Source organism: Callorhinchus milii, unplaced genomic scaffold (genome assembly GCF_018977255.1).
Source record: "Callorhinchus milii isolate IMCB2004 unplaced genomic scaffold, IMCB_Cmil_1.0 Scaffold2, whole genome shotgun sequence".
Classification (NCBI taxonomy): Eukaryota; Metazoa; Chordata; class Chondrichthyes; order Chimaeriformes; family Callorhinchidae; genus Callorhinchus; species Callorhinchus milii.
Genome location: NW_024704743.1, coordinates 88,945,695 through 88,962,816, shown reverse-complemented (window position 1 = coordinate 88,962,816; position 17,122 = coordinate 88,945,695). Strand labels below are relative to the sequence as shown.

The 17,122-nt window shown below is 39.5% G+C and overlaps 1 protein-coding gene across 1 annotated transcript; it reads left to right on the top strand.

Annotated features, from left to right (window-relative positions):
• The first annotated feature begins 1,799 nt into the window (after positions 1–1,799).
• Positions 1,800–13,601, top strand: osgin2 (oxidative stress induced growth inhibitor family member 2). Its single transcript, XM_007903241.2, has 5 exons — positions 1,800–1,869; positions 4,290–4,426; positions 5,920–6,111; positions 7,238–7,329; positions 12,446–13,601. Exons 1-5 carry the CDS (start codon positions 1,803–1,805, stop codon positions 13,599–13,601), a joined length of 1,644 nt encoding a protein of 547 aa, XP_007901432.1. The 5' UTR covers positions 1,800–1,802.
• Positions 13,602–17,122: the final 3,521 nt, after the last annotated feature.

Genomic DNA, 17,122 nt, shown 5'->3' with positions numbered 1-17,122 from the left:
GATCTGTTAACTCAGCGTAGCCAGGACCAAGCCAAGGTTACGGCAGTGAACTCCTTTCTCCACACGCCTCTTTCAGCTCCACAGTCAAGATCATGATCACTCTCAGAGAAATGCTGTCAATCCAGGCAGACATGTATCGGTGCTAGGAAACCAAACCTATGTACGAGCTAGGCATCTCTTTTTGCCCAAAGAAACATAAGGGAGGGATAAAAAGGTCATGGTTCATAATAGATTCAATATTTTCAAACCACATTTTTCCAACTCGTTTGAGCAATCGTAAAAGACTATTTAGTCAGGAAATCTCTCTTTATGATTCTCAACACCACCTAGCCTTTTTACACCAATAATCTCTCACCTCTTTTTCTCTCCAAAGACATATTGAACCCATATGCACTATCAACTTCAATAATCATCACAGGTATGTATGATATCTCTATTACTTTGTACACAAAAGCTTTCTTGACTTCCCTTACACATACATTCTTAATCGTTTAACTATGTCCATATATGAAACCTTCACTGCAATTGAACAATTTGCTCAAGCTGTCCATTGCCTACCTTTGGTAGTCACATACCAATCATGGAAACTATTGTTTAGGGAACTCTCAAATCTTCTATTTTCCAAGTAAAACAGACTTAACTTCCTCTCTTCCTTCATAATAATAATAATTATAATAATCCTTGAATTTGATATAGTGCCTTATCACGTTCTTGAGATGTTTCAAAGCTCTCCACAAACTATACTGTAAAGTGAATTGACTGTATTTTGTGGGCAAGTTGCGGCAGCCAATTACGCACAAACAGTCGTGGATTGAATGACCAAATTATTCATTTTTTTTAAGGAATTATTATCTCCGGAAAGCGATCTGCCAATTGACTATTAACCAATTCCAACTTACTGCTAGGTAAACAGAGACATGTGAATTAAGGAAACCTGCCAAAGGTTTTTCCCTGACCGGGAATCAAATCCAGGTCCTTTCGCTTGTGAAGTGCGTTCCCAAACACTATCCTGCAGTACTCCTCAATACATATCTAATTGGGGCTAACTCGGGGAATCCTCTGAGTTTCAAACTCCTCATATGGAGTTACAACCACATTTCCAGCCTAAACCAGGAAACTGACCATCTAAAGTTATTTTCGTGTTTTAATTACCAGCAAGTGGCTCGCTGACTGGGTGAAGTGGCTGTGGACAATTGGAGGCTTGGAGCTGAGGACTCAGTATAGGTCTTTTCTCAACAATGGTGGTGCCCAATAAGAAATTAGAAATATATTTACTGGTATTTCTTATCCTTATTTCTTTTTCTTATGTGTTAATTAACACAAGGAACAAATTAAGGAACACCACAGGTTTGTCCTCCAGGATGTTACTGGACAGAAAACAGGGCTTTCAGCCCATTAAATCTATGCTGGTGTGTGTTTTTCTCAACGTGAGCCATATACTTGGATCTCACTGACCTACTCAATCTCCAAAACCTTTGTTGTTCCTCTTGTGCAGCAGCAATATAACTGAATTGGATTCATCCACTCAGTCACTACTGAGCACATGACTCAACAATGTATTGGCTGTATAATGGTTTCAATTATTACTTGAGCGCAGGGATTGAGAAAACAAATTATAGCTTTTTGCGTTTTGATCGAATGTTTAGGCATTGTAACTTGGTTAAAAAACAAACAGTAAGGGAGGCATCTTATTTACTCCCTCTTAGTCTCAAGTGTTTGAGATTGAAATTTGTGTATATACAATGAATGAATACAACTCAAATTTGTCTGTTCCTGTGCATGTAAAAACAGATGTAAGAACAATGCCACTCCTGGAGGAAACCTCGCTACCTCAGCGCCACTCACTAACAGTGCCAGTCGTAATTATAGGTAAGTCCCTTCGGTTTGGTCGCCATATTCTCTGCTCTAACCATATTTCTTATTGCATTTCTTGCACGAGCAGTTTTCACTGGCAAATAGTTGAAGCTGAATATGAGGTAGTGATAGGGATTGCCTCCAGCAAAAAACAACCAGAGAATCTGCAGCAGCAATATTTAAGAGGGTTGGTGAATAATATGAATAATATCGCCTACTTCCCAGGTAGTGCAATTGATATCAGCATTAGACTTGCCATTATAAAAGGTTCATTAAAAAAAGGCTCAAATGTTATGAAGCCAAATATGTTTCTAACCATTTTACTACTGTTAGAAAATAAAATCAGCCATAATCCGTTTGCAACCAGATATCTGACTGTTTTATTATTATTTGTTCGCTATTCCCCAATATCCCGATGGGTCAGACCAAAGGCCGATACAATCAACAGATCTTATAACAGAACAATACCACCGTAGATATCTCGAGTTCAACACTGTGTCTTTACAGCACACAAGCTTGATTCTTCATGCTTTCAGTCTTCTTGCTTACAGCTTTCAATCTTCCATCTGATATCCTCAGTCTTAGTGTTTCTAGCTCTCAGTCTTCCATCTCCCGTACCCTTGTCTCCGCAGCCTGGGATGGCCTCATCTCCCATATCCTTGTCTCCGCGATGGCCCCATCTCCTGTACACTTGTCTCCGCGACCCGGGACGGTCCCGTACACAAAGATATCGGAACTCTTATACCGATGTTCATCCAATCATGGTGCGGACATTAGATCACCTGGTCAAAATCATGCTGAGTTCACGTGAACACCTCATGGGGTGTACGTGCCTCACACACATACACAATGTCCTTAAGACCCCTGTTATCTGATGCTTGTTATTTTGTGAGGTGAGATTATTAGTACATTCCTTTTAAGTGACTGGTCATTTCTTATCAGTATCCCGGGATGGTACTAAGGTCCTCTAGTTTAAGCAACCTGCTCATTATTTGCTATTCTTGAGGGTTGCCTTCTGTCGCTTGGCAGGCCCTGTCAGAATCTAGTGACGTATTGCTAAGTCGAGATCCTGTGTCGACCGGTACCTTGGACCGTTATCTCTGTGAGTGTGTTGTCATTTACTGATAAGAGGTGACCCCCTGCCCTTTTCAAAGCTGTCCTGTTATTCTTTCAAAAACAGAGAAAACCGGATGTGTCCTATCCCATGACTATCAGTCCAGTTGCGCCCCACACTTAAGTTAAAAGTTAACCCATTCACAACATCTATTATGATTCTAACATTATACAAAAAGTGTAAATTCTAACACTACATATTTAACAACAACTTTTTTTAAACAAATCGTTTCATTGAGGATAGGAAGGCAAGCATTTGCTTTGTAGCATTGGATGTCAGTTTACATGGTAATATTTTTATTGTTGAGTCAAATCGGTTCCCTAACTAGCATTCCAGTGCCACGATCCACAACTTTATTCTCCTTGGTGGTAAGTGAGGGGGGGGCGTGGGAGGTTTACGGGATCTCGTTGGGGCTGAACTGGTTACAGGGTGATGTGACTGGAAGTGAAATTCTGGAATCGAGTTGACTGTTTGTGGGGGTTTTGGTAGTCCGGTTTCTGAGCCAGTCAGTGCTTAAAGACACTTGTTGATGACAGTCCAGCCTGACTCATCATCAGAATTGCTAGCGGCAGACTCGATACCAGGGGCTGGGATTTTTCACATTCAGCTCCTGTTGACCCTGCAAGCCTTAATTAGTAGGGTAGATGATGTCTCAAAGCAGTTCACGGGATTCACTGCATTTTTGTAGACAAATGCAATAGCCAATTTGCACATTACAATGTCTCGCATGCAGCTTTTTTTTGGGGGTGGTGGGGGGAGAAATTCCCTTCACTTTTCAAATAGTGCCATGGGATCTTTAATGTGCACCTGAACAAGTAGACAGGATCTAGGTTTAACATCTCATCTGAAAGACCGCACTCAACAAGGCAATGGAATGTCAGCATAGACTGTGAGTTCAAAGTCTGACATGGAGCTTGAACCCACAACTTTCTGACTCAGAAACAGAGTGCTACCAACTAAGCCAGGCTGACACCTGTTGAGACGCAGGTGTTAGATGTTAGCTGCTTCCTCTGATTCCATGTTTCCGCCTAACTTGGTGCATATTTAATTATCTTGCAGGAAGTTTGCGAATATAGGTCATTAATCTATACAAGGAAGCATCTATGTTGACAATACTTAAACACAGATTCAGTGCACTCATTCTTAAACTATTGTTATATTTGTGGTTATATTCGCAAATATCTTTCAATTACTAAATCCCCAGAACATTTTCTGCTTGGATCGTTAGATAACACAGATAAGCATAATCCATTAATGCGCATGTTCTTGTTTTGGTCCATATTCAAAATATCATGTTGGTCTAATAATGTTCTTAATCCAGGGAATGGTCCTTCTGGGATATGCCTCTCCTACCTGCTCTCAGGATATAGGCCGTATGTGGCTCCAGGAATTGTCCACCCAAACCCTATTCTTCAGAGTAAACTGGAAGAAGGAAGCCACTGTTCTGTTGTGCATCAGGTAAGTCAACAATGTGTTAACATGTTATTAGGGGGAAAACTCTATCTGGGTGTAGATTTACTCTGTTGATATAGCATTTTAGAGTGCCCAGAATGCAGCAAATTGCTAATCAGTCTTAACTTTGAAATCAGTTTTCTGTAGTCTTCAAAAGAATTTACAGAAAACAGCTTCAAAGTTAAGGCTACATTTAAGAATTTGATAATTTCTGGACACTCTGAAATGCTACATAAATAGAGTAAAGCCTGCCTAGGTTGAAATTTGCCCCATATCTATGTTTATTTCATGTTATTCATGAAATCTGGATAATCCATAAATATGGATTTGATTTGCAGTTTTCAAAAAGGACTAAAACAAAGTGTCATGCACTCTCACGTTATGGTTTGAATGTACTCCGTCCATCAATTGACATCCCAGTTGGAGGCTCAGCACAAACACATTCAAGGTGTAATTGCAGATACCTTTATGCGTTCAAAATAAAAATTTGTATTTGTAACATAAAAGTTTTTAACATAATGCAATATAGTGCAACTGAGGTGGAAAAGTATTCAATGGAAAAGCAGCAGTATAAATAATGCCTTGGGACATCCTCCCGACGTGAAAGGCGCTCTATAAATGTAATTTTGTTGTTGTTGTGTGAATGCCAGAAAAAACAATTGCGATAAAGTTTTACGTAATGAAAGGATCGATGTTGACGATTAGGTAACTGGATGGAGCTACCTGGAACTGGATGACATTTAAGAATTGCACTAACAGTAAGCGCAAGTGGGAACAATATATGATTAAATGCTAAAACCTTGCTCACAAAACCCTCACAAAATGCTTTTTTTTAAATTTTTTTTTAAAAATTCTGCAAATTGGTTTGGGATATAAAATGTATTTCCTCTCATGTAAGCCAGAACTGAGTTCTGTCAAATCAGCTTCTCATACAATTGGTTCCACTAAATTTTCATGTTCACAATTTCTTCAAACAAAGAGAACACAGGAAACCAAGTGCCTTGCAGCATTATTATTACTGCATGATTTCCCACAAAGTTGATTCTCAATTACTGAATATCACCATTTTAAACAAGAGAGGAGTTTTTCCAGGTAACCTCGACAACAATCCCCTTAAATAAGACTGATCATTCACTTCATGACTGTTTGTGGAACATTATTGTGTGCAAACTGACTCCCACATTTATTTGCAAAACACACAATTACTACACTGTACAGTAAATACTGCATTTCAACAACATAAGGTGCTTTGTAAAATGCAAGTGTTAGTATTATATCTTAAAGAGGGAGCACAAAAGGAATGTCTCACAGTGAGGGGGAGAGAATCAGGAATCGGTCAACCAGATTTTCACACACAACTCCCACTGCTATACAATGTTATTGGCAAAGGACTAGGAGCAGGGCACCTTAGCTGTGGAAGATGTGTTACTTTGGGTGGCAGTGGAAAGACAAGAGGGCTAGGCGCCTAAAGATGAATGTTATTCCTTTCTCGTTCTCAGGATTTGGAATACTTAGGCGAAGGGCTTGAAGGCAGGTCATCCAATCCTGTGGCCGTGCTCTTTGATACGCTTCTTCACCCAGATGCTGACTTTCAGTTTGATTACCCATCTGTCCTACAGTGGAAGCTAGAAAAGCACGAAAACATTCCTCACATTGTGTTGGGGAAGGGGCTCCCTGGTGGTGCTTGGCATGTAAGTATCCTGCCTATTATTATGAAGCACAATATTGTTTTTGTAATTTAATAAAGGGGAAATTTAGCATACGAGATGTTGATGGCATTCCATTAGAACAAGAAATATATTCTATTAGTGATTGGGAGCATTGCTCATGAGCTCTAAGATGTTTGTGGAGCAGAACCCCTTTTGAAAATTAAGCCAAGGTCCCATCTGCCAGTTCAGGTGGACGTTAAAGACCCCATGGCACTATTCAGATAAAAAATCTCTAAGTGTCCAATCCCCCTAATAAAACTAGTCACTTTCACTTTGTGGCTGTTTATGGGACATTGCTTTGTGCAATCTGGCTGCTGTTTTCGCCTCTTACATAAACAGTCATTAATTACACTTTACAGTAAATCCTTTGAAGCACTTTGAGTCATCCCACTGATGTGAAGAATAGTACATGAAATCCAAAGAATATTATGTCTGTACGCCTGATAGCTGCTCCTAAACCAAGGATCCATCTATCTGTTCAGGTGGACGTCAAAGATCCCATGACATCATTTGAAAAGAGAAGTGAGTTTCTCCTGGTCCGCTGGCCAATAAGTCTATAAATTAACTGATTATTTATTGTAGTTCATGGATAATGTAGTTCATGGTAGTGCAAATGGCTGCTGTGTTTATCTACAAAAACAATCACTGTCCTTGATATTAAATCCACTTTACAGTATATTCTGTGAAGCACTTTGAGACGCCTCGAAATCGTGATACGGCGCTATATCAAATGCAAGGATTATTATTATTAAATCCCTGTGAAGTGCATTTCGTTATGACTCAGTGTGTACATGGGGGAGATGTAAATAGAGGCGAAAAGGAAGGGTTGGGGCTCATGTGGAATATAAACACTGGGATGGACTAGTTGGTCTGAATAGGCTGTTTTCTTATCGTATAATTTTATGTAATTCTATTCTATGTGATAAAGAAATATAAAAATGTAAATTCTTTTGTTCAAAGACTGAAAATGTTGTCCTATTTATTCATAGTAATAGAAAAGATTAGTTAACATGAATCTAAGTATTTCTCTTGTACAGGTAGTAATACTATTATAAAATGCTGGATACAGTGATTTATATGATGCATCAGTTTATGTCTTTGCTTTAAGGTAATGAAAGGATCTATGTTGACAATTAGTCTGGGCAACTGGATGGAGCTACCTGGATTGAAATTTAAGGATTGGGCCAGCAGTAAGCGGAGGTGGGAACAATTTATCATTAATTGCTAAATATTTTGCTCACAAATCGCTTTCAAAAAAATTTAAGATTTTAAAAAAATTATTTCTGCAAATTGGGGGGGGTGTACACTTTGTGCTGTTAAGCTTCTGTCTGCCATCAGCCAAACTGGAATTTCTAGTTTTGTGTATCTTATGTGTCGCGTGGGATACAGATTTTGAACTGAAGAACTAAGTAAATCCAGGATAATAAGATTATTTTTATTGTTATTATTATATGATTCATGTGGATATTAGCATATTAGTTAGAGCACTCACCTTGCAAGCGAGAGGATCTGGGTTCGATTCTGTGGCGGGGTAAAATGTTAGGCAAGTTTTCTTACTCCACACGCCTCTGTTTACCTAGCAGTAAATAGGAACCCAGTTGTTTGTCAATTTGGCAGATCTCTTTTCCAGAGGTAATAATCCTTTTAAAAAATAATTTGGTCACTCAATCCATGACTATTTGTGGGCCACTGTTGTGTGCAATTGGCGCAATTTCGTGGGTGTTTCATATGATACAGAGTTGTAAGTATAACTCCTAGCATTAAAATGATTATAAAATAACAGAATCGTAGGATAGAGCTATTCAGGTCATAAAGATTACATGAGTGCAAGGCCCATCTGACTGATTAATTGCTCTCTTCCCACCCTGTTTGTTTCACGAACAGTAGCCCTGCCTTGTACTTCCAAACCACTTTGCCTTGTTATTTGTATCCCTACCTTCAAAATTTCTCCAAAAATACACTGCTTCTACTGTTCCTTTGGTCAACATCTTTAAGTATCTTATTTGCCTCTCAAGCCTTTTGAGATGTTCAGGTTTGCTGCATGAGGAGCATACAACAACAACAATTTACATTTATTTGTGACTTGGAGCACTTAAGAATAAGTACCAGCTTGGACTGGTTGGCCACACTCTGCGGCCTCTCCCCACGCTCCCACCCTCACAGTCACCCCACGCTCCCACCCCAGCGGCCACCCCATGCCCCCACTCCCTGCAGCCACACCTCCTCCATGCTATCATTGGTAGCTGAGCCTTCAGCTAACTACTCCCCAAACCAATGGAACTCACCGGCCCTACCCTCCATCTTGCCCATATCTAACAGTTTTTAAATTTGTCCAAAATCTCATTGACCATGCTTATGGTCACCTCCTTCCTCTCCCTTCTCCGTTGCTCGGTGTCTGACCCAGATATTGTGAAGCGCCCTGAGACGATATTGTAACGTGAAGGGCAGTATATTCATGGACGTTATTGCTTACATGAAAGGTCCATACAAATGCAAGTCGTCATTGTTGTTGTTGCAGTTGGATGTCAGCCTGTCTGTTGTTCGGGAACAATGTCTGGTGTAGCCTTGAATAGCACAAGCAGTTGCCAACGGTGATTGCATCCTTTTAATATTGCTCACAGTGCTGGTCTTTTCAAAAATAATCCAGCCTGATGAGATGGACTCATGCACTATCTGAAAACATCCATGCTGATTTGTTCAGTGGATAAATCCGTTGCTGTAAACACACATACATCTCCTCACGTGCCCTTTATTTGAAAATGCAACCAAGGATTTGCAGTTTATTTTCAATATAAACGATTAGTTAACTGTTCAACAACTGTATATCTCTGGAAACAACTGTCTCTTTGGCCTGTCAAGCTCTGTATGCTTTCTTTATGTATGATTATGGAAATTGCCTCCTCATCGGCCTTCCCAACTCTTCCTTTCACAAGCTGCAGATCATCCAAAACTCTGCAGCTCGTGTACTCTCACTCACCAGGCTCCGTGGCTCCCACTCTCGCCCGATTCCACTGGCTCCCCATCCCTCAGAGGATCAAATTCAAGATCCTCATTCTCCTTTCAAGGTCTGGCCTTGCCCCCTCCTACCTCTCTGACCTACTGATTCCCTACCACTTTGCCCGCTCCCTCCATTCAGCGGGCTCTGGCCTGCTCCATGTCTCCTGCCCGACCCGCCGGGCTTTCAGCCTCTCTGCTCCTCACTCTAGAACTCCGTCTCACAGTCCCTTTGCCTTGCTTCCCCCCTTGCCTCCTTCAAGGCTGGTCTCAAGACCCTTGTCTTCGATCGTGCCTTTGGTCACCCTCCCACCTCTCTGCCTTCCCTCACCCCTACCCCACCCCTGTTCATGCTTGGGTCTTGACCGCTGACTATCCAACGCCTTGGGACATCCTTCCGACGTGAAGGGCGCTTTACAAATGTAATTTTGTTGTTTTTTTCACATTCTACACTGGAGTAAACACTAATATTACAGCCTTAAAGCTAGCAAACATTAGGGTAATTTTATGACCAAAAGATTAATAAACAACAGCTTACATTTATAGTGCTATTCACTTGGGGTAGCATCCCGGAGCACTTAACCCTATACCACTAATATAAACAGATTTAAGTTAAAACAAAACAGTCTACCTGTGCTTCCTCATCAACCTTTTATTACATTTTTTAATATTCTGACCCATTTATTTTTACATTTGCTCCAGTTTGCCCTTTATCTCAAGATGACAAGAGAGATTCAGATGAAGAAGGTTTCTGAACCCATCTTTTCTGAATAACCACCCCACCATCTTCCCATTATATCAAACCGCTTCTGACCTCTTCCTGGTAGCCTGTTAAGTTGTTGATCCTCCCTCCACAAGCTGCAGGTCATTCAGAACTCTGCAGCTCGTGTACTGTCCCGCACCAGGCTTCGTGACCACATCACTCCCACCTTCGCTCGCCTCCACTGGCTCCCCATCCCCCAGAGGATCGAATTCAAGATCCTCACCCTCACCTACAAGGCCATTCACGGCCTTGCTCCCTCCTACCTCTCCAACCTACTATCCCCCTACTTACCTGCCCGTGCCCTCCGTTCCTCTGGCTCCGGTCTGCTCCACATCCCCCGCCCCAACCGTCCTACTATCGGTGGCCGGGCCTTCAGCCTCTCAGCCCCTAGGCTCTGGAACTCTATCCCCCAGTGCCTTCGCCGCCTCCTCCCTTTCCTCTTTCAAGGCCGGTCTCAAGACCTTTCTCTTTGACCGTGCCTTCAGCTCCCCTCTCGACTCTCTACCCCCTCCTCGCTCCCTCCCTTCCCTCCCCTCACCCTGACCATTTTCCCCTTGCTCGGGTCCTGACCCAACTGTACAGCTCCTAGGCGCTCAATAAATGGAATCTTGTTGTTGTTGTTGTTGATTACCCTCTGTGTAAAGCAACTTCTTCACGTCTGTTCGAAAATTGCTCTTCACAACACCTAACCTGAACAGCCCTCTTGCCTTGCTGCCTTGATTTTCATGAAATTATTTTTCTAGGTTGATTTTCTCTAACCCATTGTAACACCCTACCTATCTTTCTCTGTCTGCCACCCTGTCCCATTTCAGAGGTGAAACCACTATTTCTTGGAATTTGCTAAAAATTAAATTGGTTTTACATTTATTAAAAGCCTAAGATGTTCAAAATTGGCATTTCCACATCGTTGGATAAGACCAGGTCAATCTTTGATAAAAAAAATCGCAGCAGAAAAAGAATTTGTAGCTGCCATGATATAAACTGCTTCTGTGATAAGTACAAGGGTTAATTTAGAAATGGGGATCTAAGCTGCAATGGTCATGAAATCAGTTGTAAATAGAGGCTCCTACCAATAATACCTCAGCACTCAGCCTGCAAATACATTGTGTTACTTTTTTAAACCAAACTTCACAATATTAAGGGGTAGAGGGAGTGATCCCAGAAAAATATTTTAAGATACACCATGGCATTATATTGTGCCAATTACCAGATGTAGTTGGTACTTACTCTGAGAATGTTTTTATCACTATTAGAAATACCGCATTTTAGACCATATAGAATCAATAACCCAAGCTAAAATGGTTATAGGTGCAAGAACATTGTTCAAGATATCCATTTTCAATCAGAATCCAGAATCCATTAAGAGGAAATGCTATGAAAAATCTAGTTTGCTTTCAAAATAAGAAATGAACACAAAAATGTTCTCAATGCTAAAGTAACTTAGAAGTTTTTTTTAAAGCTACAGATTTAGCAATTCAGTGTTAAGGAACAGTAAACACCATAATATTACTTCAAACAAGTGCTAAACTCTATGGGTTCATGTTTAGTTATTGTGCTAACATTTCTGCATTCAAAATTCATTTTTTAAATTGTTTGATTAAACAATATATAGAAACCTTTTTAAGAATAAAAGTTTTAGGCAAATCATTTTGCGAAATGCAGGGTTTCAAAACGCATTCTATCACATTCAGAGAGTAGTTTCTTTTGTCATCATGCTCAATAAGAGAAGAAACAGTTCAAAGTGATACAAGACCTATTGCCATTAATTTTAGTCAGTTTTTTTTAGTGCTGGATGTTTTAAATATATTTATTTTAATTGCAACAAGCCTTTGAGAAGGTATTAAAGAGTATTTTATGGAGAATATTTCAAAGAATAGATGAATTGATGCTTTGTTCTAATTTCAGCTTTTAGATTTTCAGGAGATAATAGTAATAATAATGCATTAATAGTGCCTTATCATGTCGGTGAGACGTCAAAGTGCTTCACAGAATATACTGTAAAGTGAATTGACTGAATATTTTGTAGGCAAAAGATATACTGTCCATTTGAAAAATCACATTGTTAAACTAGGTTCAACTCTGGTTACTTACAAATCAAAAATGTTGTTTGGATTCTGTAGTTTAAAGTGCTTAGTGACCCACTTATAAATAGGCTGAATTCTGCATAACAGTTGGCACAAATAACAGCTAAATACATAGGAATAGCATAACAAACTTGCTGAAAATCAATGTCAGGAGATTAGGTGGACTTCCACCACTAATCCTACATGAATCATAGGATTCATTTCTCTTAGAAAACATTCACAAACAGCTTTCCAAGTCCTGCAATTGAAATACTGGACTTTACACACATTATTTTGTTTGCAATATTCTTAAATATAAAACCTTTCAGATGTAATAAAGTAAACCGAACTTGAGAAGCTTAAATGGACTTTGAAAGTTATTTCATCTGAACAATGGATTTATAATGTACTGATTGTTATACTGAAACAGAAGCAATTGCACTCAAGCGTTAATGGTTGAATTATGTATTGCTATGACCAAAATTTCCCCCCACAGAAATCCAACAAATGACAGAGCAACTACAGAAGACATAGCTTCCTACTATAAAGACTATGTAAAGATCATGGGTCTTCAGAAAAACTTTGCCGATAACACTTGTGTCACTTCCGTATCAAAGTCCCAGCAGGATCAAGAGAACACAAAGGAGAATGATGAAATGGACATTAGCACACGGCAGCTCCCTGCTACTAACGTGGCAGACCAAAATGGATTGCCTCAGAACCTTTGGGAAGTCAGTGGATATCAGAAAATTGGGGAAGGATCACCTGTGCCTTTCTGTCTTTTGGCTGAGAATGTTGTCTTAGCTACTGGCACATACGATTCACCTGCAAGATTAGGGGTAGAAGGTGAGGACTTGCCTTTTGTATTTCACAGCATCTCAGACTTTGAGGTTGCCATCAAAAATCGCAAAGTCAACCAAGCCTCGGATCCTGTTCTTATTGTAGGTGCCGGGTTAACTGCAGCAGATGCCATCCTGTGTGCCTACCACAATAACATCCCAGTGATTCACACATTCCGAAGAAGTGTCAATGACCCAGGCTTGATATTTAAGCAACTTCCTAAGGCCCTTTATCCAGAATATCACAAAGTTTACCACAAGATGTGCAAACAATCTTATTCCACAGCCTCGGGTCTGTATACTAACTATACGAGTTTTCCAGAAAACTGTATTGTTTCTTTCCAGCCAGACATGAAATGCATTCTCCAGAGTGCCTCTGGAGTGAAAACGGTCTTAAGCATCTCATTGGCCTTGATACTAATAGGTTCTTACCCTAATTTATCTTTCCTTAAAGATCATGGGAAATATTTAGGAGTGGATCCAAGTAAATCCATTTCATGTAAGAGGAACCCTGTTGACATTAATCCCTGTACATTTGAGTGCACCAAAGAGGCTACATTATTTTGTATGGGACCATTAATTGGGGACAACTTTGTCAGATTTCTTAAAGGTGGTGCTTTGGGCATCGCAAGCTGTTTAATGAAACGGTTGAAGAAAAAGGGCCAGTTAATATCTGAAGTAGGAGGTGCTGATGGATACAGGACCGGTGTGATTCACTGTGAACTTAAAATGATCTTGTTTGCGACCAAAAATCACCAGCAACAGACTGGAAATTTAACAAGAGGTTCAGATTTAAAAAATACAAGTCAGTAGAAGTTTTTAACTGAATGCAGGAAATGGTTTAGTAGTTTATAGTAGAATAATATACAATGGAGTGTGAAAAACGAACAGCAATCATTTCTTGTATCAAAACAAAGTCCTAGGAAAGGCCAGAGATTCCCCATGAAATCTGGTTATTAAAATAACTTGCGAGAAGTGTATATATGATTCTACACACAATTTAATGTCATATTTACTTCAGGCTAATTTCGTCCTTTACTGCACTTGACAACCATAGGAACACACTGAACTGTAAAAGACCATTGCAGCCATCTGACTGGTTCCAAAGTAAAAGAAATACATAACCTGCTCATAACATATGCAGAAGCCTATCACCATGTTTTAGAATATCCAAGCCATGCTGAGAGTTCCACATTATGTATGCCATCTGCACATGAATATTTTCTTGTGTCTGGAAAAGAAGTGCACTCTCTCCCTGGAGGGCTGCAACCATACTTACCCAATTCCGGAGAGTATTAGGGGCAGGTTAGTGAGGACCAAGGCTTGGTAATTCTACTATGTGATGTGGTGCTGGAGTTTAACCAGCTAAAGGCACATAGTTCGCCATTTGCCCACTGGCTGGCAAGCTTCTAGCAGTTTTGTCCTCCTAGCACCATCCTACCGTGAGGACTTTGTTTTGAAGGGTTAATAGGAGCTGAGTGGGAAATATCCCAGTCTCCCCTCCAAGTTCTGCCATCGATCATGCAATCAAGTTCTATGGTTTCGATGAGACAAGAACTCAATAACCTTGTATATCTGAGTCCATTTGCCACCCACAAGTTATAAAACAATTCAGATTGTAATCGTAAAGCTTTTAACTAAAGTAATGCTGCTCGACCCACAACTTCTGTGCCTTTTAAACAATTTTACTGTAAAGCTTTTACAACCTTGAAATACTCTTGAAATATATGAATCTTCTCTTCAAACATTCATGCTTAGAGCGATCACTTCATTATCTAAACAACGTGAGACTGATGCTGTACAGTAACTTTTCTCAATACTGAACTCCCTTTTGACTAATGGTGAATCTCAGACTGAAATTGTAAAAAGTTGCATTCACTTCACATTTACCACCACTCCAACCAACAAGGACAAAAAAAGCCAGTAACTGTAAAATATTGAAGTACCTACTTTATTTTTGTAGACATGATACACAAACAGTCACCATCATACACACTTGTAAAGGAAAATCCCATAATAAACTTGCAGGCCAAGATCGGCAAACTTACTGAGGGAAGAGAACCCTTGCCTCCCCCACCCACAGCTATATCAGAAGTAACTAAGTTAAAAATGCAGTTACAGCTTTTTTTAAAAAAACTGTCCAAGTTTGTTTTTATGAACTAATTATTGAGGGTGATGGGCTTTCTTTTGGTGATATTTTCTCCCATTTCTTTGTTATTTTTCTGGACCAGGGAAAGAAAATCTGGTACGAGATAGCTAATGATGATCCTCACTCATATGGTGCTTTACCATAACAGTAATGCCTCCAACATGTAGATCACAGCATATCAGCCATTCAAGTACACTCCTCCTGAAACCATACATCCAAATTGTTGCTAGTTTGACTGTACCCAACAGGGACTAAGTGTGTTGCAAGGAGCTGAATTCCAAGATGACAAATAATTTTGAAAGCATGCAGCAAAGGCCCCAAACAATTTAATTGAAATATCATTAGGTTTTAGATTATTGAGGTACTTCTGATCTGACAGTCCACTCCTTTCTACTTCAAATGCTTTAATTCCAGGTCCAGATACAAAAATTAGATGCATCTTATACTGAGCATGAATGGGCAATGGGACATGATGTGTATAATTTTCACTATACAAACACAAGGAGAGTTACACTTTATAGCTCCTCAAATATAAACTAAAAATGTTTTTCATAAATTGGGATCTGGCTTAATCGTAGCATTGTGCAGATGAATAATCCAGGAAATCTGAATGAATGGTTCAATAATTCCCAGCAATACTAAAACTAGAAATGTTTATGACACTATAATCCAGATTATACAGATCCATTTCATCATATACAATTTTCAATGACTCAAATCTAGGATTGTAGTTGTGGTTTTAAAACGTTACTTCATGTTGACAGGTCCCATTCAATGGTGATTTGTTTGTTCAACTGGGTGTAGTGTACAAATCATACCTGGAAGTTCCAATTATGCCACTCACAAATGGAAATTCTCATTTCTGGGACCGAGTTTTATTTCATTTTAGTATTGCTGTGTCCACAATCAAATATTCACTGAAAAGTGGTAGAAAGATCAGGTTGAGTTTAACTACTGTTTTCAGTTAGCTGATTTAGGATAATTTTCTTTTGAATATGTTTTAGAACATTTCATCAGCTCTTAAAACTACCAGCAGGACCTACAGAGACACTGTGGCTAAATGGTTATCTACATTCTAAGATCAAGCACTGACATTGAAGCCAAAACCTATTGTAATAAATGCATTCAAATATCAGGATAACTTTATTATTGTAACTTATTTTAAAAAATCTCAATAAAACACATTTAAGTCTTTACTTAAGGTAGTCTTGTCAGTTTTTTGTTTTGACTATTTTTATTAAATTCTGCCCATTCTGATCAATTTCTCCAACTAATTCTAAATTTAGAATGTTTTATTTATTTAACTTTCAGCTCTTACTTTCCTTTTTGTAGTTTTGTATTCAAAGAAAATGATACACATTCACTACTATAATTCCAATTCTCTGCTCCTTCACTGTAACTTTCATATTGTTCCTCTTCTATATAATCTTGATTATACCCTCTATATTGTTCCTTTTCTATATAATCTTGATTATACCCTTTGTTTCTCTTACTCTTTGTATATAATTTGGATTAGAACATCTATATCTATCAAATGTTCAATCACCTTTTAAATGTTTTTGTTCCAAAGTACTGGATAATGTTCCCATTCATTTATCAGATGAGAAATCAGATCTACGACTCTTACTTGGGAGTCATACTTCACCTTGACGAGCCCAAAAAATACCCAAAAGTATTTTTTTCCGATCATCCGGTTGTCCGACACGTGCGGAAACCCATCACATGATTAAGAGTTCTATACATCCACCAAAACATGGAAATTCTAGAGATATATTGTTGGAATGGAACATACTCTCTCGCTGGAGGGATGCATCCTGTTAACCTAATTCTGGAAAACATTGACGCAGGTTGGCAGGAGTCGCAGCTTGGGGACCCCTATAGTGTGTGTTGGGGTAGTGCTAGTTTAATCAGATAAAGCCTCATGGCTAGCTTGCCACTCTCACAAGCTTTCCCGTTGCTTGTCCAGCTAGGACCATCCTACCTGTTAAGGCTTTGGCATGCAGGGTTAACAGGAGTCCCTGCCCCCAGTGACTGGTCTGTCTCTACAGGTTCTGCCAATGATCCAGGCTGGCTGCGCTGTCATCAGTAATGTGTTGAAATACTGCGGACCCGCTTGGCTCAGAAACCGGACTAGTGAGACTGCCATAGAAAACTGGCTCGATTCTGATATTCCATTGCCCGACTT

What these genes read in the sequence shown, in the direction of transcription:
- osgin2 (XM_007903241.2), top strand. Translation starts at nt 1,803, where the DNA reads ATGCCACTCCTGGAGGAAACCTCGCTACCTCAGCGCCACTCACTAACA. An exon ending in ACTGTTCTGTTGTGCATCAG is followed by an intron (nt 4,427 to 5,919) that starts GTAAGTCAACAA and finishes TCTCGTTCTCAG; the next exon opens with GATTTGGAATACTTAGGCGA. An exon ending in TCCCTGGTGGTGCTTGGCAT is followed by an intron (nt 6,112 to 7,237) that starts GTAAGTATCCTG and finishes CTTTGCTTTAAG; the next exon opens with GTAATGAAAGGATCTATGTT.